The 24,682-nt window shown below is 41.7% G+C and overlaps 1 protein-coding gene across 2 annotated transcripts in view; it reads left to right on the forward strand.

Annotated features, from left to right (window-relative positions):
- Positions 1-1,556: 1,556 nt before the first annotated feature.
- The window catches only part of col11a1a (collagen, type XI, alpha 1a), a gene marked incomplete at its 5' end in the record, with an annotated part of 72,243 nt that continues 49,117 nt past the window's right edge, over positions 1,557-24,682 (forward strand). Inside the window, 11 exons of one of the 2 annotated variants that reach the window (XM_079234498.1) lie at positions 1,557-1,671; positions 6,652-6,816; positions 7,160-7,373; positions 9,730-9,892; positions 17,499-17,624; positions 18,980-19,072; positions 20,375-20,470; positions 22,340-22,615; positions 23,863-23,928; positions 24,205-24,246; positions 24,370-24,432. In XM_079234498.1, coding sequence (XP_079090624.1) covers positions 1,557-1,671; positions 6,652-6,816; positions 7,160-7,373; positions 9,730-9,892; positions 17,499-17,624; positions 18,980-19,072; positions 20,375-20,470; positions 22,340-22,615; positions 23,863-23,928; positions 24,205-24,246; positions 24,370-24,432 — 1,419 coding nt within the window. The remainder of the gene's footprint in view (positions 1,672-6,651; positions 6,817-7,159; positions 7,374-9,729; positions 9,893-17,498; positions 17,625-18,979; positions 19,073-20,374; positions 20,471-22,339; positions 22,616-23,862; positions 23,929-24,204; positions 24,247-24,369; positions 24,433-24,682) is intronic. The other variant, XM_079234499.1, reaches the window with a different exon arrangement.

Here is a 24,682-nt window from a genome sequence, read left to right on the forward strand (position 1 = left end):
ATCATCTTTCCTAAATGTCATAAGGATGATGAATTCATTTGTAGAGTTCATATTGAAACAGTCCTTACAAAGTGTAATAAAGAACAAAATTAAAAGATTAGTTATAGCTCAAAGGTAAATAAGAACAATAATTCATAGCCAATTTGAAATTAAGTTTATGAATTTGCCCTTGACATTTCACAGAAAACATTTTAACCTGCAACGTAATATCACAATCTGTGAAACTGACCAAACAACCTAAACAAACAACGTTTGCTATAAGGTTATACGTCTCTCACCTTATGCTTCATGCTGATATTATCATTTCAACTGCAGCAATCTCTAGAAATTGTGGACGCCAGGTCTAAAGTAGACCTATTCTCTCTGCAAATTCTTCTTTCAGAAGAGATGATGGGAGATGATGTATGCATGGTGCCTTGAATGGAAGCATCGTGTTTGTTGTGTTTCCCTTCAATGAGCCTGCCCGGTGTTATCTGCTGTGTAGATGACTTGTAGTGTATATTGTGTCAATGGTGTTATACCAGTTTCCTCTTTGGGGATTAATGATCCTTCTATCCCTTCCTGATTCATTAAGGTGTTTACTTTGTCCCCCAGACCCTGCACGATCAAATTTCACATTTCCCTGTTCTTTCTTATTTCTGTGAAATTGATATTTAACTAACATTTGCATTAGGGTTTGGAATAGTGAACGATATTCAGTTGATACCAGCTGGATTATCCAGTGTTTGCACAGTGATGATTTCCCCACAGCACATTAATGGCGAGTTGTAATTAAGCTCAGCATCACATTTTTGATTTCACATGATGGAGGCATGTTTGTTCCTATATTTATGTTTATGTGTGGTTTTCTGTATTTGTGGTAGGTTACTATTTTCAATTTGTCATGTTAGTTTTTATTCACGAATTGATGTAGGCCTATGTTAAACTGTCACGAAGGACTTGTGGAAGAGTGGGCTACATGCTAAAACAGTTCCTCGTTTTACTCCCTAAATACTGTATTTATGCTGCAAATAACAGCATTTATCTGCGCCAGCTCAGGTGGCGTTAGATAGGATATATTATCAGTATCCTATTACAGAAACACTGCATGCACAGCGCTGCCGTTTCATCATGCCCAGGTCGTTACCAACGGTTTTATTTGTGCTGCTCTTACCTCAGACCACTCGAGAGGGAGAGACTTGAGGGCGCATTACAAAGCTAATGGGTGGACCCGAAGGAGAATTTCCAGCCCCGTGATTTGCTAATCGGGGGCTGGCTCCCTTGTCGCTTCCCTGTAATCGTGGCTCCGGTTTGTGGAGCTTGCCCAGCCCTCCTGTCCGTGGACGCACCAAGTCTGCACTCTGTGCGTTTTGGTTAAAGCCCGACTACCTTCACTGTGAAGGCTGGGCACTGGAAAGAGGATCGGGGCCCTCGGTGTGGCTGAGAGAAGAGGCTGAACTTCTCACTTATGGCTTTTTACTAGGACATTTTCCATCATCATTGGGATTGTGGAAGGGACGTCATTTAAATCCACCTCAAGTCGCTCAAAAGTGTTATCCAATTGTGGGTGCCCGACCATGGAGATGCAAAGGTGGTCCACAAGGTGGAAAACGAAAAGGTGGTTTATGGATTCCACCGTAACTGCATTCATCACTTTAACCCTGGTTCTACAAGCTACCCATGTCCGAGCAGGTAAGTCTAGTGAACTCTCTCCGGCCGAAAGGGGACACGGCCGGGGAAAAACTCGGTAACTGATGATGGAGATTGGGGGATTAACAGATTTACCTGGACACAGTGGCGTCACGTTTGCTTCGTAGTCTGTTGTATATTTGTATTTTTTCTTCTTCTCAACGTTCCACAACCAGACGTATTCACATTGAAGCCAGGTTCCCCGGTATACCGGTGTAATTGACCGCGACGTGAAAGCCTCCAACAAACAGTAAGCAAACTTTAGGTAGAATAAAACGGTGCCCCCCCCCCACCACCCACCTCACTTTTTTAGTGAAGTGGACGGTTAAACCCCGCGAGAACTCTGTTACAGTACAGGTGCACATATCGATGACCCAAAAAAAAGTATGTATTCATGATCCCAGTTTACTGCCGTTACGCATGAATGGGAGGCGTCCGCTCAGAAGATGAAACACCTCGCCAGATTCAATTCCTTCTAAGCAGCTGGTATGTGCCTCTGGAGCTCAGGAGAACAGCGGCGTTCCCTGCTTTTTAACATCCACTTGTCCTGAAAGAAAGCTCATTGTTTGAACTGGGGTCCGCGAGGTGGATGTGGACACGGTTAGCAGGGTGGATCTTCCTCAGCCGGACGACACGGGATGCCCGAGACTTTGATAACTTGCAACTCACACACGTTTCTGAATTGAACTGAAACCGTCGATGCCTCATGCTGACAAGTGTTTTTACGTTTCATTTCAGGCCAATGGGATGTTGACTGGTAGTGTGGAGCGCTGTAATTATGTTGAACTAAGTGTACGCTTCAAAAATGAATTGAGGGCACGTAGTCCTTTGTGAAGAGGAGGATAGAGCAGTTAAATGGTTGATTGAAGGTCATGTTTTTGGCAGACATTATGCTCTGTCGGGGTCATGATAAATATGTAGTAGTGAAGAGCATTTTCGGGATCTCAGATCCGTCAGTGCAGAGTGCAAAGCCCCTCTGGGTCTGCAGGGGGCCAAGTGGTCAGTCACGTTCACCCTATCTCCACACTGCCCTGGTCCACACTGAAGCCCAAAAGCTTCAACCTCCCCCCTCCTCCCCCCTGCTGCCCAGCTCTTCCCTGCAACTTTGCACTTAGATGTTTTGTCGGCTGCAGGACAAGGCTGTGTTGTCCGAGCGGTGGGAATGCTTCCCCTTTAAGTACTGAGTAGTTATTTGATGATGGTCCTTGTTGCACTTCCCTATGATTTCAGAGCCTTCAAAGAGCACGCCTGCATATTGGCCTACCCTGCAGCCACAATGGCCACAAGTCATAAGGTTCAGGATTACATATGCATCACACTTTGGCCTATAGACAACTCTGTACGGATTTATTGTTGCATACAGATACATAGGGATAGATACAGTTTTATCTCCATAATGACACTTTTCCAGAATGGAAATTCAGCCTTGGTTTTAACATGAGCCTAAATGTTTTGCTATGGGGTCTGAAAAGGTTCCATAAGCATTTGTCTCCTAATAATCGGTCAAGTTAACGCAAGACTTCTATAACATATCAGTCATTGCAGTTAATGTCATTGGTATTATTATGTATACTGCAAAAATCAATACATGTTGCTTTTTATTCAATTACAAACTTAACAGTTCCTCATTTTACAGTAGTTTGTTTCCTACTAAGATTACAATTGGCCAGTTCAGAAGATACTGTACTGTAATTTTACTTTGAATGGAAAATCTCACTTTTCCAAACACATCAACTCCTTCTCTCTTTTTTTTCTTCTTCAAAAATCTCAAACAATTAGCTGCAGGCTCTGTGTTCCGGGGTCTCAGTCAGTCAAAGCTGTTTCTGCAGGGTGCCCTCTTCATCTAGCAGTGTACAGACACGTTTTCTCAGCCCCCAGGGCGCAGGCATGTGCATTCCAGCAGACAAAGCTAGCATTTCCAGAGAACTCTCCTTAATATGCTCAACCAAGAGTGTCAGCTAATCAGCTTCTTGCTGGACCATTGTCATGTGTAGCTGTCACATATTCATAGTCATTGCCGAATCACAAGCCACAGCTTGAAATTGTGCTATAACTGCACATTTACACTGCAATTCTCAAATGGGGGTGATCACAAAAGATCTCTTTTTCCTGACCTGTTTGGATTTAGAAAAAAAAGCACTATGTGATGACTTGTTCTGATACCATATAGAGGCACACAGTAAAAGGAGTTAATGAGAGGAAAAGCGAGGGGGTGGGGATGCTTTGAAAAAACTGGGTGGGTCTCAGGGACGTTTCTTTGGTATGACACCAGCATAAAGCTGTCTTGTTTTAGCCGGCAGCATGGCGGAAGTTTAAGGAAGGAGAGAGCGAGAGTGGGAGAGAGAGAGAGAGAGAGAGGGGGGGGGACACATATAGAGAGAGATGCTGGCTGAAGATATTATTAGAGTCTCAGGGAGCTGCAGGTGAAAAGGTCTTCCTCGGTTTTTTAGCCAATTTCACATTTGTGTTACAAAGTGAGCGCTGAAAATGAGACAACAGGAGGTGGATAATATATAATAACCGTTTGCTCAAGCCTTACATACGATGTGATGAAGGAAGAGCTGAGGCAGACTTGTTTGGCCTCTGTCATGAGACAGCGTGTTACACTTGGAACACACTGTTTACATGGACGTACACTTGTACTCCATTGTCTTATGGAAATGTATCCTATACTGCGCCTCCCTTCCATGCACGCCTCTGCAGTTTGCATAATGATGTTCAGATGATCCAATACCTGAGCAATAGAGGCTGGCTTGCATGAACGTTGGGTTGGATTTGTCTCTCTTCTCCAGACTCAAGAAGGTCCGTCCTTCATGCCATGAGTCCTGCTGGTGGCTACATGGCCTGTTTGCTCAGCCCTGAGGGCAAACTCGCACCAGCTCATCAGATGCACTCCTTTAAAGCCTGTGCACACTCATTTGGCCACCTTAATGGATTGGCCCGTATTGACGTTTTCTCAGCACCTCTGTGTGAGGGTTGAAGCCTGGCCACATCTGGAACATATGAGTGCTGGAGTTTGAACTGAAAGCAGCTCTGCAGGAACTCACAATGAGGTCCTCAGTTCACTCTCCAAAGTAAGTAACTGGTTCATCCTCACAAGCTACAACAAAACACCAAGTTGTTCTTAGTAAGGGCATTCCTACGGAGTAACAGTTTGCTCATTCTGATCTCACTTCACAGTTCTCTGATGTTTTTACATAGCTTTGGGTGTCTTGGTTTCCTGTGTCCTCTGATGAAATGGTAATGAGTTGGACTTTGGGTTGACACTGAAGACTCATTTATTCTTACTGAGCAGATAGTGTGTAAGTGGATGATATTCGTAAAATAGCTCGCTGGTGGTGTTATGCAGATTTCTTTTTTCGTTCAGAATACTTTATTGGACTGCTTACAATTCAGAGTTTTGTATGGATTGAAGCAGAGAGGCTCTCTTGGCCTTCATCGTGATGTGCATCTGTTCCGGTCCATCGCAGGTGTTGTATAAGGTGCTAGAAGATAAGGAGACCAGATGTAGGCCAGGCCCTTTATGTGAAAATACCTTCAGCATGATGAACTTAACATATATATTTACTGTCTTCCATAAAAATAAAACCTTATGGTGGATTTTTGTCTACTTGTTCTATATAGTGTGCTCACATAGCAGTGTAATGAGCACTGACTATCTGGGGATCTTGTTTATATCTTGTTTATAGCTTCATATTCAGTAAGTATAGATTCACAATGAAACCAGGTGCTTTCCTGAAGAGAATGAAACAGGTTCTTAATTTGCCTTTTCTTTGCCACACATGGAATGTTGACCGAAGAATGTTGGGCGAGACATCAGACTTTCTTTTTTTAAACATCCCCCTATTACGAAGAAGTTAAAGAAACTTTCAGAGTGATTCAAACTCTACTTGCCAACCAAAACAGTGGCTTTAGAGCCGTCAAAAGGTGCTTGCTGATGCTTTCAGACACCTTGGCATGCTTATTTACCCCACAAAAACAGATTAGTGTTATTCTATTTAACAGTCTGCCATTGTATTGCCTAGTTAAGTCGGATATTGCTATGCTCTGTGGAGTGAAGTGAGCACCTGTTTTTATTTTGATATGTGGGCTTTATTTCTAGTACTCACATTGAACTCTCTCTCTCAAGAGGTGGTCTAAAGCAATACAATAACATTGATTGTTAGAACATGAGGCTTGTAAATAATGTTTATAGTCTCATTTTGCATGAATTTTACTTATTTCTTTGACCTTGCAGAGAAAAGCATATCTCACGCACAAACGACCCACGTAACCGATGGTCAATATACTGCAGCAGTTTGATTTCTCCCATATCTTGTTCATCAAGCTAATGTTTTATTCTGTGAGGAGGATTTGATGAAGACGTATAATTATAGTGCTTTCCCATGGGTCTCTGTGGGCACCATCGCCACACAGGCTCCTTTTACATAAAGTGCATCAGATTGAAGAGAATGGAAAACCCAGAGAGCCTCTATTGACCGTTATCAAGGTAAACCTATCCAGGTGTTATAGAACTAGATCTCTGTTGGCACATTGTTAAATATGCTCTTTGGTCGGCCTTGACAGAGACATTTCCTGTCAGATGAGCCTGCAGAGCCACAGGAAGGCAACGTTGAACTGTTTAGACATGTGTTATTTACGGCTAAGTTAATCACAGATAGGGTGTATTGTGTCCGTGATGCTGTGACACACGTGTCGCAGTGGTTCTGGGATGGTCATGATGATTCGCTCCACAGCCTGGTTAATCCTCCCTGTCTATTTCGACCTGAATCAGGCAGTGGCTCTGTTTATTTACCAGAACCGGACTGGGATAAATGTATTTTAAATTGAATTGAAATGAAAACCTGCAATACAACCAACTGCATACATTGTATGAATACTTTAATACAGTATGCATTACATGTTCCATGTAATGAACCAAATGTAGCCTTTTAGAAACCAATGCCATGACCTAACGGATGTTTTCTCTGTTCCCCTGATCAGCAGAGCCAGTGGACGTGCTAAAAGTATTAGAATTTCAAAATTACCCCGAAGGAGTGACGAAAACATCAGGACTATGCACAAACCGAAGAGCATCAAAGCCGGATTCAGCTTTCAGAGTTGCCAAGCAGGTCCAGATCAGTGCCCCCACCACACAGTTATTCCCTGGTAAGAGACACTGTTCAACCTTTCTACCAGATTGCAGTTGAAAGAGATTAAACTGGTTAGTGTGTTTTAAAATGTGTCTATTGACAGTGGATTCTTTGATTAGTATTGTTAAATAAGAAGCAAGGCTGAGCAAAGTTTTTTTCGGCCTCACCAAAAACCTTTCGATAGAAAGGTAGACAAACATGCAAAGTTAAAATTGTTGAAGTCAATGAGTAGTAACTAATATATTATATAATAGATAGTTTAGTTTTAAACAAGGTAGTCATATTGGAATCGTGTCTTCTGAAACAACAACAATCACCCATTGACCTGTCTCTTCCACCTCTCCTCTTTTGGTCGTCAGGAGGTGTTTTTCCTGAGGACTTCTCCATCCTGACCACAGTGCGCCCCAAGTCAGGCCTCCAGTCCTTCTTGCTGTCCCTTTACAACAAGCAGGGAGTCCAGCAGCTGGGCGTGGAAGTGGGACGTTCACCTGTCTTCCTGTATGAGGATCAGACTGGCAAGCCAGCGCCGGAGGACTACCCTCTGTTCCGTACACTCAACCTTGCTGACGGAAAGTACGTCAAATCTCAAACATCCACTCACGTAATATCACACTCAAACGCACCCACCCACCCTCAGGCTCACGCTTGAAGCTGATTCAGAAGGAATGGGTGTTGCAGCGTGCAGCGGCAGACGGGAGTGCACTTGTTGTGGGTGTCTGAGGGTCTGGGATAAAAATGCTAGATGGTGCTAGATATGAAGTGTAATCCAAATGGACTTCAAACTTGCCTATACCAATGAATATCACGGAACGACTTGATGCAGAATTTCTAGTACAGTGCAGCTGATACAATTTGACCAAGTAACTGCAAGACAGATGCAAGCAAGCAGGAAAACAACCGTGATCTTCCCATTTTTGCACCACAGGTGCTCTTGACCGGATTATACATCTCATCGGGGGTCGATGGGCACAGAGACAGGTCAGAGACAGGGAGACACTGGATTATTGGGGCACAGCAGGAACTGCTGTGGGCAACCTGAACTCATCCATGAACTCAGTGCCTCTGTTATTTTAGAGAGTGGGGGGGGGGAGACGAAGGGGAAAGGGGCCGTTGTAAACTTCCTTTTTACCCCCTTAGATTACCTCACCCAACAGGAAGCACTGCTGCTAACCTTTTAGCATAAACCTGATTACCTGCTCCCAGGTTCAGAAATGCCAGGACTCTTACTCAGAGCTGCGGATTAGCTGACATGAGCCTGTGTGCAGGGGCAAGGGGGAAACATCTATCATTTAATATAGTATATTTGTTGTCCTTCAGTCTTATTTAAATTTGTTTTCACTCTATGAGCAGGCTACGGGAGGATAGTTTGTTTTTTGAGCTTCTGAAGGAAATCATAACTCAGTCACAATATTTTTGTGACTCAAATTGGCTTCAATGAGATCTATTGTGTACACAGTTATCATGACAGAAGGAATCTTAGCGCTTCAAAAGTCTCATGTCAGGGATAATGTATGTGCAGGTTGTAACAAAGAGAAGGAGTGAACACTCCCAGCCAGCTTTGTGTTAGTCTTGTAAGGCTGTATTGTCCAGTGTGTAGTTGTGTCTAAGGTGCAGTGTTCTCTGTACACTTCTTGATCTGGATCCATTCCAGCTCCAGGCCTTGTCTAAATCTTTATTGACTACAGCTCAGGCTGTGTACAGTCTGCAATCCCTGTAGATGCATTCATTGTTACTAAGAAGCATATGCCAAGCTTGAAAAGAGAATCACAATGATGATATTGATGAGGTGAAAAAGAGCCCTTCTAAAGGGAAGGGGGTGAATAGGAGGATTTCTATTGAGCTGTTCCACTGTATATCCTCAGTCTGATTTTATTTAATCTCTTTATACTCACTTTCAAAAGATTGCATTTAAACCGATTTGCATTTTCCAAAATAGTGTTACCCTTCTTCTTTTGATCATTATGCACATCAAAAGTTTGAGAAACCGTTTAAACCTATTAAAGCCAACATTTGCTTTTTCTGCCATATAAGGTGACAAGTAATCCTTCCTGCTGTACTGTTTGTTTCCCTCTAAGCGCTATTGCCTACCGTGGAATGTGTCTGTATGATCGAGCAGTGTTCAACTGAATTGGACATGTTTCCTCTTCTGATGACAAGATTTACCATACATATTCATAGATATGATATCATATATTTATACCTGTGCCTGAGATAAACTCTTCTTATATGGCCTCCTTGAGCTACAGTGGTGCCAGGTCTCATCTTCCACCTCAGAACAATGTTTTGACTGTGTGTCTCCTGCTCTGGCAAGGCAGGCCTTCCTGGATTCTGACACACACTTTCCACAATGTTCACCATGTCTGTCATGCCGAGTAACCCAGAAGGAGGATTAAGTTTTGAGTTTAATGAGTGTAATCCCGTGTTAAACAGGGCCAGAGTGTGGGGGCAAGAATGTGGTCCACTGCTGCCTGGTATGCAATAGCCCTTAAGTGCAGTGGCAAAATGGTCCAGAGGTGAGGGAGGTGTCAGACTCACGTGTGACCTTGGGTGACCCTTTGCATCTATGGCTGTTGTTGAACGATGTTTATCTTACATTACTCCGAGCTTCTTGTTTCCTACAGCATTTGGTTCTGCGAGCACTCTGAATTTCTCTCGCCTTGAGGTGTGTTGTGATGTATAAAAGGAGGTTGATAATCCTATTAGAAGTTCTGATAAGATTTCCTTAGAATGTAATCAACCAAAATTGTCTACGAACAAACTTCATGTTATTGACTAAACACCACAAAGAATGAATTGTCCTAATTCATACCTGTTGTTTGTATTACATCATTCACTGATTCCAGTAATTGTCTTACAATCCCAAACGTGCCCTTGAGTCTTATAGTGACTCTTTTCTTCCTCATCCCTCCTTGTTTTTGTCCTTTACCAGGTGGCATCGTGTGGCTATCAGTGTGGAGAAGAAGACGGTCACCATCATTGTAGACTGCAAGAAGAAGATCACCAAGCCTCTCCTCAGGAGTGACCATGGTTCCATCAACACCAATGGCATCACCGTGTTCGGCACCAGGATCCTGGATGAGGAGGTTTTCCAGGTAAAGTTTTCAGCGTGACGGACTGTGTGATCGTGTCTATTGCTATTGGTTTGCTTTGCCGCTATTGCCGGGTTACTTATTGGCATATTGATCCGAAATGATGCAGCAACCATCTACAACAACAAAAAATCCCCACAAATGGTAATTATTGTGTGTACAGATTTAAAATAATACATCAAGTGCGTTGCCTCGGGAAGTTTTAATCAATATCCCATCGAGGGAATCCTTGAGATGATAGAAACCGCGGCGGGTCGGGATGAGTTAAATTCTTGAGATTTTATAAGCCTATAAAAATCACAATCGACACAGTTTGCAAGAACTAAAGAGTCAATTCACTGACAGTCAATCGACGATGGATGACTAATACTCCTCAGCTGGCCTTCTGCCTGAAAAAGGGTGAGCGTCTCTAGGTGAGACATTATTCACAATCGTTCTTACCTGGTGACTGCATTTTGTGATATTTGGTAAGATTTGGACCGTAGCCATGCCGAAGCAGTTGATCGTGGCCATCTTTACACATCATTGTTCACATCCTTCGTTACAGCTTCTCTTTAACTTGTAATTAGAGGCATTTGGTGCCATGGGAGTTTCAAGTGTAATAGGTTTACCAAAAATAACTGGCCTTGTTGAAATGTTCTCTTGGATTGACTTTCAACCTGATGGTTTGCATCCACTTGAAGTAAGTGGGGAAGTGACCCACCAATTTCTAATTTAATGAGATTGGCAGCAGCCATGATATTATTACTTGGATTGAGAGAAGTCACGTGCACGTGCAATATGTGCAACTGAGCTGGAGTTTTTCAGTCCCTTCTTTGGCAAAAAAAGTGTTACTACCAAGTGTTAAGTGCAATAGTAGTTGAGGTGTTATTAATTTTTGAAGTTGATAAAGGTATGATAAGAATGATTGATGATATGATATTGTTATGTCATGACATGTTACCTGGCTCTCAGGAGAGAGACTGCTGCTTTTACAAGAAGTCAGTCCTAAGGTTTGAGGTGCCAAGAAAGTGTATATTAGAAGAGACCTTGGTTGATGAGAATACAACTTGGACTGAAGCTAGACTAGACTGAACAAACTAATTGTGATTATTTTGCTTGATATTGCGATAACATTATGATATGATTAGATTAGATTAGTCAATATAATAGTATTTACTTTTAGGCATTACTGTTTTTCATAATTCATGCTCTGCTGGAAAAGTCCAACTTCTGTAGATCAAAATGTTTGAATTCAAATCTTCCGATCACTTAAACCGCTTCACCACTACATGTCATCATTCACCCATTCACACACTGACGGCAGGAGCTACCATGCAAGGTGCCACCTGCCCATCAGGACTATCTAGCATTCATACACCGTAGGCACAGCTACAGGAGCAATTTGAGGTTAGGTGTCTTGCCCAAGGACACATCGACATAGCCTAGCGTAGCCGGGGATCAAACCGCCGATTGAAGGACGACCCTGCTCCACCACTGAACCACAGTTGCCCAAAAATCAGTATTTGTGTCAAGAAATCTGTTAACACAGTATAGATTTGCATGTGTAAAAACATTCTGCTGTACAGAGTGATCCATTTTGACACAAGATTGCTGTTGCATCAGTAGACATTGATTTATTAACCTGAGCACCAATAATCACTGAAAAGACATAAAGAGCCACCTACAGAAACACAACCTCATCTACATAAATGCCAAGCAAAATGTTGGCAAAATATTGGAAGCATTCTCTGCAATATAATCATTGAGAGTGAACAAATACATCATCATTATATAATAATATAAAATGTATATGGGCAACGTTCTAGGGTTTGGGATGCTACCACCTCCACGACTCAGTGATTTGATGCTATGAGGCTCAGTTCATCCAGAGGTGGATGCTGGCAGGGAGTCAGACGGATATAAATAACGACTGACAATGACTGAATTGTCATGACACGTTTTTCTCTTGTGGGAAGTAAGCATCATCAAAAAGGCTGTATAGGGCCTGTGCTTGCTTGTGATTGGAAGTGCTGATTGTTTATGAGCAGCAAGAATGACTAGTCATTATTCTGATGCCAAGTTTGAATGATTGATGCTGCTGCTCTTGATTTAAAGGCTCTTTTTTTTTGCATACCTTGCCAATGCCACGGAGAGAGAGGACACTGCATATTTAAAGCCATGTTATGTGTCCATAATACATTTTTTTGTTGCTCTTCATATAATACTTTTGATTTTTGTCTTACAGTATTTGCTCCGTCTGATCTAGTGCTACCTAGTCATCTGGTTTGTGCAAGTGTTCCCAGATGAAGAGTTACATTAAAATAAGCATTGACAGCACATATTAGTTACAGTTTCATAGTACAAATAATGATGTTAAAATCTAGTCTATATATATATTTATGTGTATATATATAAAATATAGTGTATAATAAATATATAGCCTAATCAATTTGTAAAAATTTGCAGCTTTTCAAATAAAATTGCAATTATTTGCAGACTGAATGCGATTACTGTGTCATATGACTCGACAAAGTAGAGCTAGAGACAGTTTTTCTGAGGTGCAAAGTTTTATAAGCAGATCTGCTTTCATATTTCCTGTCAGTTTTGATTAGATTCATGAGAGGGCACTGAAACCAGCATTTGTATGAAACAGTGTGTCCAGTCAGAGGTCGGCCAGTGGAAGGGCTGAAAATAGGAGCCATAAGTCAGTTAACAGGGTCTTCTCTGTGTGGTTTTTGGAACAGGTCTCCTGTCTGTTCTCTGTCCCTGCTCTCCTCAGAGATTCACAGGTCCAGATGCATGCTGGGATATACAAGTGAAGGAAATACCTTGGCCTTCTGCATTCAAGCCAGTGGTTATAATGAGAAAATTTATAAAATGGTGAAATCAGTTTAGCTGAAAGGTATGCACAGAAAATGTTGCACCACAGCAAATGCTCTGACTTGCCTCTTTTTTATTATTTTTGTTCGTCATATGTGATTTGATTGTGATGTAACTTATCTAGAAAATTGGAGGAATCTAAGAAATACATGGACTAGCTAACAGCAGCGACTATACATTTTTTTCCAAAGTAAGGTTATTACTCCCCTTTATACCACAGTGGTAGTTATGGATTTCAGGGGTAGATTTAATAAAACATTCAGTAATAACAAAACATTTGCTCCATTATTCAAACTCTGACATTCGTTTTCGGAATCGGACCCACATTTTTCATAAACGTCCATTCATGCCATACCTGCTCCAGGTTGGAGGCGACCACCGTCGCAAAGGAATCTGCTTCAGATGAATGGGGGTCTTTCATTGCCCCGTCAGGCCTTCCTCATTTCCGCCCCACCCCTCCACCACATATTCTCCCCTGCTCACCACCTCGTCCTCCCTCCCCACCCTTCCCACCTTGAGGCCTCCCTACCTAGCCAAAGCCATGAGGCCGTCTATTCATGCCTCGCTGACATTACCTGTCTGAGTCGAGCACACTCATGTACACATATCGGCCTTTTCCCTGCTGGAGCTGAGGTGCTCTGTGTCTCCATGCCACACCACCAGTGTTGCCAGAAGATGCACTTGGCTAAAGATAACATTAGTTTGTGTTGGATATTTTCAGAGCAGGTCTGCTGGCCTGGATAGCCAATAGCAAAGAAAAGCGTTATTGAGGACGGCAATTTAGAATAGGCTTTTGGGAAAGGACTAATTGTTGTACGGGGTTGTCTAATTACAGTCAGCTATGGCTGGACTCAAGGTATGTTGCCCTGGGCAAAGGCATGTCAAAGGACCAATGGTGACGACTAATTTTGATTTGGCCAGTGATGCCCAGCACTGGCCTTGTAATTACAACGTGTGGGTGGATTTTTGTAGAGAAAGCACATGAGAGCTATCTAACACAACACATCTTCACAGCGCTGTGTAGTGACCGTGCTCAACATGGAGGTTGTCTTCATGCAACACACCTGTGGGAACACTAGCTGCAGTTAAAATCACAGTTATTTACATTTTACTTTCAGTTTGCTTCAGCTGCCTTCACAAAGTATGTGCTGTTGCATGCAGTATGCATTCAATTGGGATCTTCTACATCGTCATAAGATTGCACTTTAAACTTTGACCCTCGTGCTCATTTATCCGCTGCGCAGAGGATTGTGGGTCAGAATGTCCAGAAAGTTCTGCTGGCTTGCACAGCTCTGAATGCGACCAGATGCGGTAGGACATCCTGATATTTCTGGCACACTGCATTTGACATACTAAATCCTCTTCCGGCACATTTAAAAAGTATAGTCGTATCGGTACGCACTGGACATGACTTTTACTGTGCACTCCTGTAACCTTTTACCCCTCCGTGTGTATTTATATCCCATTGTGCCTTTTAATAATAATAATAATGCTTTTAGAAAAATATGTGATTTTATTTTTCTTCCATTTCTCTGTCCCTGTTTGCACTGCAACACAGAGCAGGTCAAGACAAATGTTATCTGATCAGCGCCAATTAAATGCAGAAAGAGAAAATTCAGTTCACCCATTTCAGATTTAGTAGTGATGTAGTTAACATTACATAAAGTTCTGAAAGACACAGTGTCAAAGCAGCTCTTTGAGTGATCAACAAGCTCTCCAGTAAAAAACTGAGAACTAAAAAATCTCATTAAAAAAGACTCTTAAATATATTGCCATTATATACTCTTTCATCCTCTGATAGTAAGATCACACAAGATGCACACACTGCCAAATGAACAAATAAAAGAGGATATAACTTGGCTAACGATAAAGAGGATATACTTCAGCTTTGGAGTAGTAAATGGATTTCCACAAGGATTCACAAGTTTCACCTGTTGATCTTGACCCCGCTTCTCTCTTTCAGCCTCTCTCTATTCTCGTTGACCTCTGACACCATAGTCATTAACACACAGCCTTATGGGCCTGTCTCTGTTCTGTACTATGCTGCGCTGTAGCCAGGAGGGGCATATTTTATGGAGCTTTGGCTTTGCTCCAAGTTGCCAAGGGCTTTTTTTCTCAGCAGTCCACAATAGAAGACAGGTCCAGAGCCTGAGCATAACTCTCCCCAGGTGTTTCCCAGCACAAAACATCTTTTACCATTTCAGCTGCTCTCTCTAAATCCCTGCCTGTCTGTCTCTGGATCCCTATTGGTGTTCCCTTTCTGAGTTGACATCGGTTTCTCACTAGCCTTGTCTTGGCCTTGTGGATTGACACTTGTTTGTTATTTTCAACTGGAAAGTTAATGCACCGTTAAATTAAAGGAAGAAACGTGTCCATATGAATTTAATTTCTACTAGAAAATGAGTTTAATTGTAGTTACCGTGGAAAATATTAAGATGATTATCTGATAGTACCGTGTACATATTACCGTGTACATATTACCGTGTACGTATTATTCAGTTACAAGTTGTCCACCAATCTGGTCCGGAGGTTGAACACCACGTCTCCACAGCTTATTTGTGTGCAGACGGGTGGCTCTCAGACATGGACTAATTAGAGCTGACTCTAGGCAGGGTTCAAGCATTTACTGTTGGTGTTTGGGTGACACATGAGGTAATCCATGTCAACTTGACTCAGGGCAAGGCTTGATCTCTCTTTCTCTGTCAAGCCTTCCCAAACCCACATACACACCGACACACACTCAGCCGAGGCCTTTCCAGATTTGCCACCTAGGTTTTATCCTGTCCCTTGTCCACTTGGCAGGTCAGTTTGGTCTTTTCTTGGTCAATATAGTAAATGTTAGTATTTAATGGCAAACACAGATGTTACATGATATCATACCTTTCAGGAATGGTGTACACTTCTTAATACAGACACCAAAATGCATAAATATTGTGCATGTATGAAATGTATCTCAGCTGACTGTTGAAGTGAGGTGATGCTGTGGTTACCCTGCATGGTCAGAATTGTAGCTATTAAAAATGTAAAACCTGGAGTGTAATAACTTGTATGAGCAGAAGTACTGTGATATGCCCATTCAATCAAAAGGCTGGAATGAAGCATATCAATAAGATAGGATCAGATATTTGACAATCTGAGGAATGGGCCACAAACCCTTAAATGTAGTGGCAGAATAAGCTAGGCAAAATGGGTTGCTTGTTCTTGAGTTGACTAGAGATGCAAGAGATGACTAGAGACGCATTGATCCACCCAGTGAGAAAAATCAAGTTTAAAGTAGCATTCATTCAAACTGAAGCTGTGCAGCCAGATGGTGATGGACGGTTACGCAGAGAGCGTTTGAAGGAGAAGCACTGCTTGTTTTCCCATGGGACAAGCCTTAGCACATGGCTGTTTATACTAAGGTCCATGTTAAGGATCCGTAGATTTGGTTTTAACACGGAGGATACACACATTCTCTTGGCAAGTCGCAGCCTGCTTCATTTCTCTTGTTTTTTTCTGCGAATTTATTCTGCTTTTCAACGTATATAGTCCCTGCTCACACAAGTGCGTCAGGATTTTACCTCTGGGCTCAGGCATCTCTGTGTGCTCGCCTGCCAAACATCCTAACAGAAGACATGCCCCTTTTTCCACCTCCCAAGAACCCCCCTCAGCTGTCTTCACAATGTGTATAAAGGCTCAAAAAACGTTCTCCAGGAAGTCGGTTCAAGCAATTACAGAATCAAAAGAAAAATCCAGATACTTTCCCCAATATGTTTGCTGTCTTGCAGTGAGCTGTGTGCTTTGGCTGTTGGACCGATAACAAGGCTAGACATTGCTGGAACTTTGTCAAGCATTGTGTTTGTGCTCCGTCCCAACCATAGAGAACATTGTGGTTTGAGCAAATTCCCCAAACCACGTCTGAGGTTTTACTCTTTCCTGTGTGCTATTTCAATGGTTTTCATACAAAGTCATTGTGTATTTTAGGCTTTTGTCCAATATATTTCCTTGTTTTTTTCGGGTGACATTTTTAGAGATGGCTTAATTGACTTAATTTGACACTCACAGTGCGTGAAATACCTTCAGTAACCATGTGGTCTTGCAGGCTAAGGCTTCAAATGAAAAGCTGTTGACAGGTTAGGTTTGATTTGGATCTTGTTTGATTTTGTGGCTAGTAACGTTTATAGTTGAACTAAAACTTAAACAAAATGTACTGCAACACTGTATGCTAAATGCTGAGGAGTAAACCTTGCTGAGTAGGTATTTCACTTTAGCACGTGGCCATACCAGGTGTTGCTTGTGTCTTGATTCTACATGTTTATTTGATTTCCTGAGGTAAACCCTGGCGCTGATGATAATAATAATAATCTTCCTAGTGTCTGAACTTAGTTTCCTCCCTGCATCATGTGAGTGTGGACTCTGTGGGGTGTGTGTCAAGCTGTTTAATCATTCCAGGGGCGGATTTACTCTGCCAGACTCTATAAGTGTATGGGACCAAAGAGATCACATCTGCAATTTGAGATCTACATGTATGCCGCAGCACCCAGTATGGTTGAGCAAGATGAGACATGACCCTGTGTGTGTGTGTGTGTGTGTGTGTGTGTGTGTGTGTGTGTGTGTGAGACTTTGCAAACAGATCTCATTCAAAATTGTGATTTCTAATGGTCACTATATATTTTTTAATCTGTCATGGAAGATTACATGTGTGTGAAATATGTTCCTGCATGAATTTAGGTGAAGTAACACAAGTGTCTTTTTCTGTTTTCTGCAGGGTGACATCCAGCAACTCCTGATTGTGGCTGATCCCAAAGCAGCATACGACTACTGTGAACACTACAGCCCAGACTGTGACACCCCCCACGGGGATTCTCTGCAGGCCCAGGAGCCAGAGGAAGAGGTCAGCCAACCAGGGAGGGTGCAGGGCCCTGATTCATTTCTGTTTTCTAACAGGAAATATTGAAGCGCTTCACTTTAACCTGTGTATTGCTTATTGTTCGTATCCATGGCCTGCTGATGACTCTGACATGCAAAGAAACCAAAGCTTTTGGGTCCTATTCGCATATGATGATGTTTAGTCTCAATTTGGAGCCTCAGTGACCTAATTATGGATTTCAAAAGGGGTTTAGTTCTTAGTTCATTATTTAATGTAACCGATTAATGTTAAAACATATATTGCTGTAGTTTTTTGGCAAGTTATTTATTAGGTTTTTGAAAATAATGAAAGCAACTCATAGGGCTCCCTATTCTGTTTCTCTAATCTTTTTCTGCAATTCATAAACGCCTATTAACCACAATTGTTTACTTATAATTCTTATAAGAATAAGAGTTGGAAACAAGAACAAGCAGCATCTAAGGACACATTGGAATGTGTGTAACTAGTTAACCTTTCTTTTATATTTGCCCATTAATCATAAAGATGATTACAAGGGGCAGAGGGAAACAATCATGGACACTTTCCAGCTATAGCAGAGCAATGTGGAGTCTGAACCTAAGTCAATGCCAGCTTAACCACAGAGATCCATTTATGTTTAGTTCATTTCATAATTGGAAACACATATACTGCCAAATACCATGACCCATCATTGTAATGCAGTTAGACATGTTATCATGTTTCAACCTCACTTCCAAGTTGCAGCATGAAGTGGTAAACCTCCCCCTGCAATTCAGTATTATTACATTGTATAGTTTCATTATTATGTCCTTGTTAAGAAACTACATGAGGAGTACATCAATCAGACCCTTTAATCTCGCTGAACTTAAATGTCATCAAGTGTACAATGTACACGCTTGCAGGGAGAAAGTTCCATTACGAATCCCTAAAATGCAGCTTGTATTTTTTGTCTTTGAGGTTTTCACTGTTGTTTTCCTGTGTTTTACGAGCTTTTAAACATCTGCTTACATGTTTGAAGGCGCACATGGCTAGTTTCAGCATTTGTTTTACGTCTTTGTTCACCATATTCAAACCATTATCTAATTTAGTAACACTTAGCTTTGATTATCTAAAGGTTTTGCTAACTCATAACATGTTATACATGATACACTCTAAGTCATTATAGCATTACACCTTGTCATTAACTTCTAAACATGTAGCATGACCATGATGATAAGTTCCTGTATCATCTTCCTGCTGAAAGAGCACTAATGCTAACACTAAGACCTCTCTTCGTTCCTCTCTCCTCTCTCTCTCTCTCTCTCTCTCTCTCTCTCTCTCTCTCTCTCTCTCTCTCTCTCTCTCTCTCCCAACATATCCAGTACACTACTGACAATTTAGATTACTCTCAGTTCTATGATTACTCTGAGGGAGCCACAGACACCATTTCAACCGATGAGTATTCTGAACCACAGGTAAATGAAAAAAGGAAAAGAAACGGAAAAAAATGTGTTTTTTATAATGTCTCTTTTTGTCTGTCATGCATTTCATCCCTTAGTTCGTCTTGTGTTGTCTGTCTCAATGATATGTTTATGTGCACACAATTTTACAGTAACTTTGAGTTATCACCTTAACGACAATATTTTTGATTGAAATATTTCAGCCCAAAATATTGATTCACCCCTTGACATTGACAAATAATCTAGGTGTCCTGACCTGGTGATGCTGACTTATAATGACCCGAGTGTGTGCATGTAAACATACTCAGTGTGTCAGTTCCCCTTCTAGCTGTTTCATGAGGCTGCTGCCTTCTTTCACTAGGAAAATGCCATCTGCTTTGATTGTTTTTTGGTTATTTTGCATTCCAGCATGTCTTTAAAACTATTGTATACATTATATATATATATATTTATATGGATATCGGCAACATTTTACTTTACAGTTTGGAAACTGCAGCTTAAGCACTTTGGCTATTTTATTACTGCAATAGCTGTAAAGAGTTGCTGAAAAGCAAATCCTGTGTGTTTTGTATCTGTCCCAGATAGATACCTGTATGTGCCTGAAAACTCTCCGATGTGTCACATGAAAGGCCCAGTCCTCGATTGTTGTGCGGCATTCTTTCTACCCAACTGTCACGTGATTTAAAGTCATCGCTAACATTGTCAGCGATTGCAGCCCTCGTAGTTGATGTGCGTGGTCGACATTTTAACTCACACCATGCAGGCCAACTACTTACTGTACATGGGCTAATAATGGAAAGTGGAGTGCATGAACAGTTGGGTTGGGAAGGACTCTGTTCAACAGTTGTGGATTGTGTCTTTAAATAATTTCCACTTTTGAATGTTCCATGTTTGTCTTGGTGTTCTTTGTCACCGCCACTTCCAGAGAAAGAAACGTAGTGTCTCCATGAAAAAGAAGAGGACCAGAAAGTCCCTCAGTAAATCTAAGGCCAAGCCCTTAAACTTCTTTGCTGCCAAAAAATCACCAGCTAAAAAGTTTGCCGCTAAGAAGAAGCGACAGATGCCTGGCTACCAGGCCACAGCGCCAGCACGACACAGAGGCAATTTTAGGGTAAACGTCCATCTAAAGATGAGACCAAATCCCATCAAGATCTTCCTGCCTTGAAGGGAAAATCTGTGATGACAGACTTAGCGCTCCCTAACCTCTTTTGTGTAGAAGTAGCCAGCTTGAAAGGACCCCCTAGCCAATAACCCCTGGTTTGAGCCTTTTTGTTAACCCTCGCTTTATATTTCTTTCCTTTTTTCAACATGACTCAGCCAAACAATGTAGGAGATTACAATACAGACTTTGACTACGAGACTGTAGATGCTACTCAAACTCAGTCCCCCTTTGCCACGAGCGGACCCAATGAGGTAATTTTCATCTTCATTCTCATCTACTTGTAAAAGCCGGTGTTAGGTGTTTTTGGAAATGCGAGCCAGGATGATTTTGACCAAGGAAGTATCCGGTATGAAATGACAAAGACACAACCACTCTAATGAGTGGGTGTGTCTTTTTGAATTTACAAAGATTTTGGAGTGATGCGGAACTGATGGACAGGGAAGGATTTTCTTTTTCATGCTTCAAAGCTACAACCCACTTCCACTGAATACACTATGTGGATCCTAGGGGTGCATTGCATGCTTATAAACAATGCAGTGGACCCCGAGGAGGTTATTTGTAGCTTTATGTCATGTCATATATTTTTGGCTAAGGCTGCACATGTTGTTAGTTCTCAGCAAATGGACATATTAAACCCATTCGTTTAAAAATGTGAGGCCTCTGGAAGCAATTGTGGGTTTAAAATGTGAGGTTCTCTAGATAGTAGAAATGAGAAACAAACAACTGCCAAGCTCACTGTAAGATATGTTTATATTATGATTAGAAAAGGAAATTTGCTCAGGAAACATGTGACCCTTCTAATAGAAACCACTCTGACTTTTAGTGAAGTAACATGTGCACCATTACAAGAGCCAATAATATGTCCTCTGATATTTAGAGATAGTGTTGTTTGCTCAGCCACTCTGGCTTGTCTGCTTCTAGTACCCACACAAAGAGTTGAGAGATGGCACGATTTGCAGCCTTGTCCAGGATTAAAAGAAGTTCATGGTGGCAGAGCCAGGCTCAGCCAACGCCACTTACAGTAAATGATAGTGGAGATTATCTTTTAAACAATATATACCCTGTCCATCACATCTTGAGCTTGGTATTGATCACTAGTTCTGCTAATTACTTCTAAAAGAACTATGATCACCAAGTCTAAAATCTCCTCACAGCCAGCTATGAATGTGCATTTTCTACCGCAGTGTCTGACAAAGTGGATGTGAGTCATTTTACATTTATAATTTGGCAAGATGGAGTATTGCCAAAAATAACTGTGTAATTGCATCTATTTTGTTGCTTTCCAAAGCTACAGCTAAACAATGATCAGTTTGAAATGAATGGTGAATGTGGTTGCAGTACGTGTGCCAAATACAGAGTGTACCAGGGTGGACTAGCAGGCGGCTCAAAGCATTTTCTATCAAACAGATTTGTGGATGTAAATTTTAGTTGTATGTCTCTTGATGCACTCTGTATGTCTGCACAGCTGCTGCAATCTGGTGATTCATGATAAGTCCATGAAAAATCGCTGCTTGTGTCATTTCAGACATCTATTTCAGTCTTTCTTTACTGTCTGTATCAGTAGTATGATGAGAAAGAAAGGAGGGCTGAGATCAAGTCTGTCTTGACATGAAGAACAAACTTTAGATTTTATTCAGGCATTACGGTAACACTTTATTCTTTTGCATTATAACGTGTATTACTGCACTACTGTATTTCATGAATGTGTGATTTAACAGAGCACAGTATTTGTAACATATCTATCTTGAAAAAGTTTAATACAATTTTTCTAGAATTGTTAATGCAGATACGTAATCCAGTACATAATTAGTAACATGATATACAACAGTTTAGCCCTTTGGTTTTGGACATATTCAAATTACTATAACACAATACTGCCAGCTCAGTAATGATAAGATATTGCCAAGATAGCTCAAGATTGTATTTGTTGTTTGAATAGATAAGGTGTTACCGTTGTTATTTAGATTAGTGTTTTTTGCATATCATGCTGAATATATTTTCAATTTGCTTTAATAACATCTAAAAGTAGACTATTTGCCTCACTTGCTTAACTAACATCCTTATTTCCTTGGTTGCTCACCATTGCCTCCCCCCCTCTTCGCCTGGGTAACACCTGGAAGGCTGTGGAGGACGATGTTGTTGGTGCGTATGTCACCGAGGCCACTCCCATTGCCCCGGAGCCCATTGTCCCAGAAACGGTGGACAACTTGGACACTGGTGCGGAAGCATATGACTTTAAGGAATATGACCTAAAGGAGTATGACTTGGGCGAGGTTGACAACAGGGTGTATGATTACGGGACATATGATGAGTATGACAGGGCCCAGCCCTCGGCAACTGAAGATGGAGAGGTGGGGCCCGGGGTTGCTGCTGAAACTGACGTTTCTGAGAGCACCGTAAGTACCACACCCCGGCCTGGTGACCGACGGGTGTGAGCATGAACGGCACGCATTAAACGTCTCTTGTTTGTCTTATGGACTCACTCTGTCTTCCGGTGCACGCCTTCCTAGTCGGTTGCTTGGCAATGTGTCATTGACATGTTGAGTGTGGAGTCTTGCTGCTGTCTCACTGGTGTGTGATTAGGGATTTCATGCCTGACAGCTATGATTAGGACAGTGCATGCACCTGTGTTTTCCTAGAGAGGGTGAAACTGGTTACCTTTTAGTTTAGTAGATCCCGTTTTGACATTATTCACACTCGCACATTTTTGGCCTCTTTTCTTCAAACGTAATCTTTCTCCGCACACAGCATTCAGACAGTGTCGGTCCAGCCAGCACACCACCCATACGCTCAGCAATTAGCTCATAACTCACGGGCAGCTGTCTGCACTGTGCACACACACTCACACACAATTGTAATCAGGATGTTATTGCTTCTTTTCACTTCCCTCCCAAACTTTTGAACTCTGCCCTCTCCAACCAACCACCAGCTGAATATTTAACATGCATCACATCTTCACTTTGTCTTTATGTTTAGTCATTGTGGCCCCAGTTCTGTTTAAACGTACTCACTGTCAGGACATCATCCAACGTCCTTTTGTGTCTATGTAACTGTGGGTATTTTTACCATGTGAGGACAAGGACTCCCCCCCCCCCCAAACTTCTCCACCTCCCCCCTCAAAACACGTATAAATACACAATGCCGCTTAACTTATTCACTACCACGTATTAAATACAGTTGTGTTCCGCAATTTATTTAGATATCATTCTTTGCAATGTTGCACAAAGATTAGAAAAGAAGACGCTTAACTTCTCTTGAATGTGAAACTGTACAATATGAGGCAATATCTCTATATCTCTTATTGTCTCATTATATATGCATCTTGTGTTATTTTGTGAGGTTTGCATGACAGCACCGTGGCAATGCAATGACAGTATTGCTCCATTTCAAGCACATAGAGGTCCATTACAACTAACATTTTGCTGGTTTGGTTCCATCATGTTGTCTCACTTTCTGTTTTTCTTGATTCACTGCCTCTCTAGCTATAGTAGTTGCAACTGAATATGTGATTGGTTCAAGCACTAACACTCGTTCTTCTCCCTGGTTGAGCGGCCTCCTCCTTGCTCATCATTGATTTTATTCCCCTGTGGACTATAGCTGCTGTGTGAAGCATGACACCTCTGTTCTTGCTTTGTAACTACAGTCTGCTGGGGCCGGAGGAACCTTTGGCCAGAAGGGAGACAAGGGCGAGCCGGCTGTCATTGAGCCTGTGAGTGATACAATCTTGCCATTTCTGTTCAAATTGTTACATTTAGTCAGTGAGCAGTCACATTGTTCTCTACTGTTGTATATTTGATCTAAAACCAAGTGACATGAAGTCAACACCTGAACTACAGTTGTACTGCTTTTAAGACCCTTTATAAAGCACTGGTCAAACACCCAAAACTTGCAGTAGAATGTCTCCCCAACTTTGTTGACTTATCCTAAACCTGCTGTAGCACAGGTCAGTGGTTGTGGCGTGAAACAATGTGTTTGTTTTTTAAAGGGCATGCTTATTGAAGGACCACCAGGAACCCATGGCCCAGCTGTGAGTATAAGTTAAAAAGATATAACTCAGTGTTGCGCACCTGAGAATGATTATACGCCACTCTTCTTAGAATTTAATGAGCTTGCCTGCTTGTGGTGTGCTGACTTAGTTTACTTTGTTTAGGGTCTTCCAGGTCCCTCAGGGCTACAAGGACCCCCAGGCCCCGCTGGAGATCACGGTGACAGGGTGAGTTGTTATTTATGCTCCCAAACCAGCTACATTTTAAAATGTGTTCAGACTGTAGATATAATGTGGGTTCATACCTGTACAATGTAGACACCAAAAATCAAATCAAAGTAAAACTGAAAGATCGACTCTGCTACGCAGTGCAAATCATGTTATGTTAATTGATATTTGTAAGTTAAATGTAATAAATTCTCTCATTTCTTAACTGCAGTTTGTTTTCAATGAATGACATTTAATTGGTGATAAAGTG

The sequence above is a fragment of the Taurulus bubalis genome, assembly GCF_910589615.1.
Source record: "Taurulus bubalis genome assembly, chromosome: 18".
NCBI classification, from domain to species: domain Eukaryota; kingdom Metazoa; phylum Chordata; class Actinopteri; order Perciformes; family Cottidae; genus Taurulus; species Taurulus bubalis.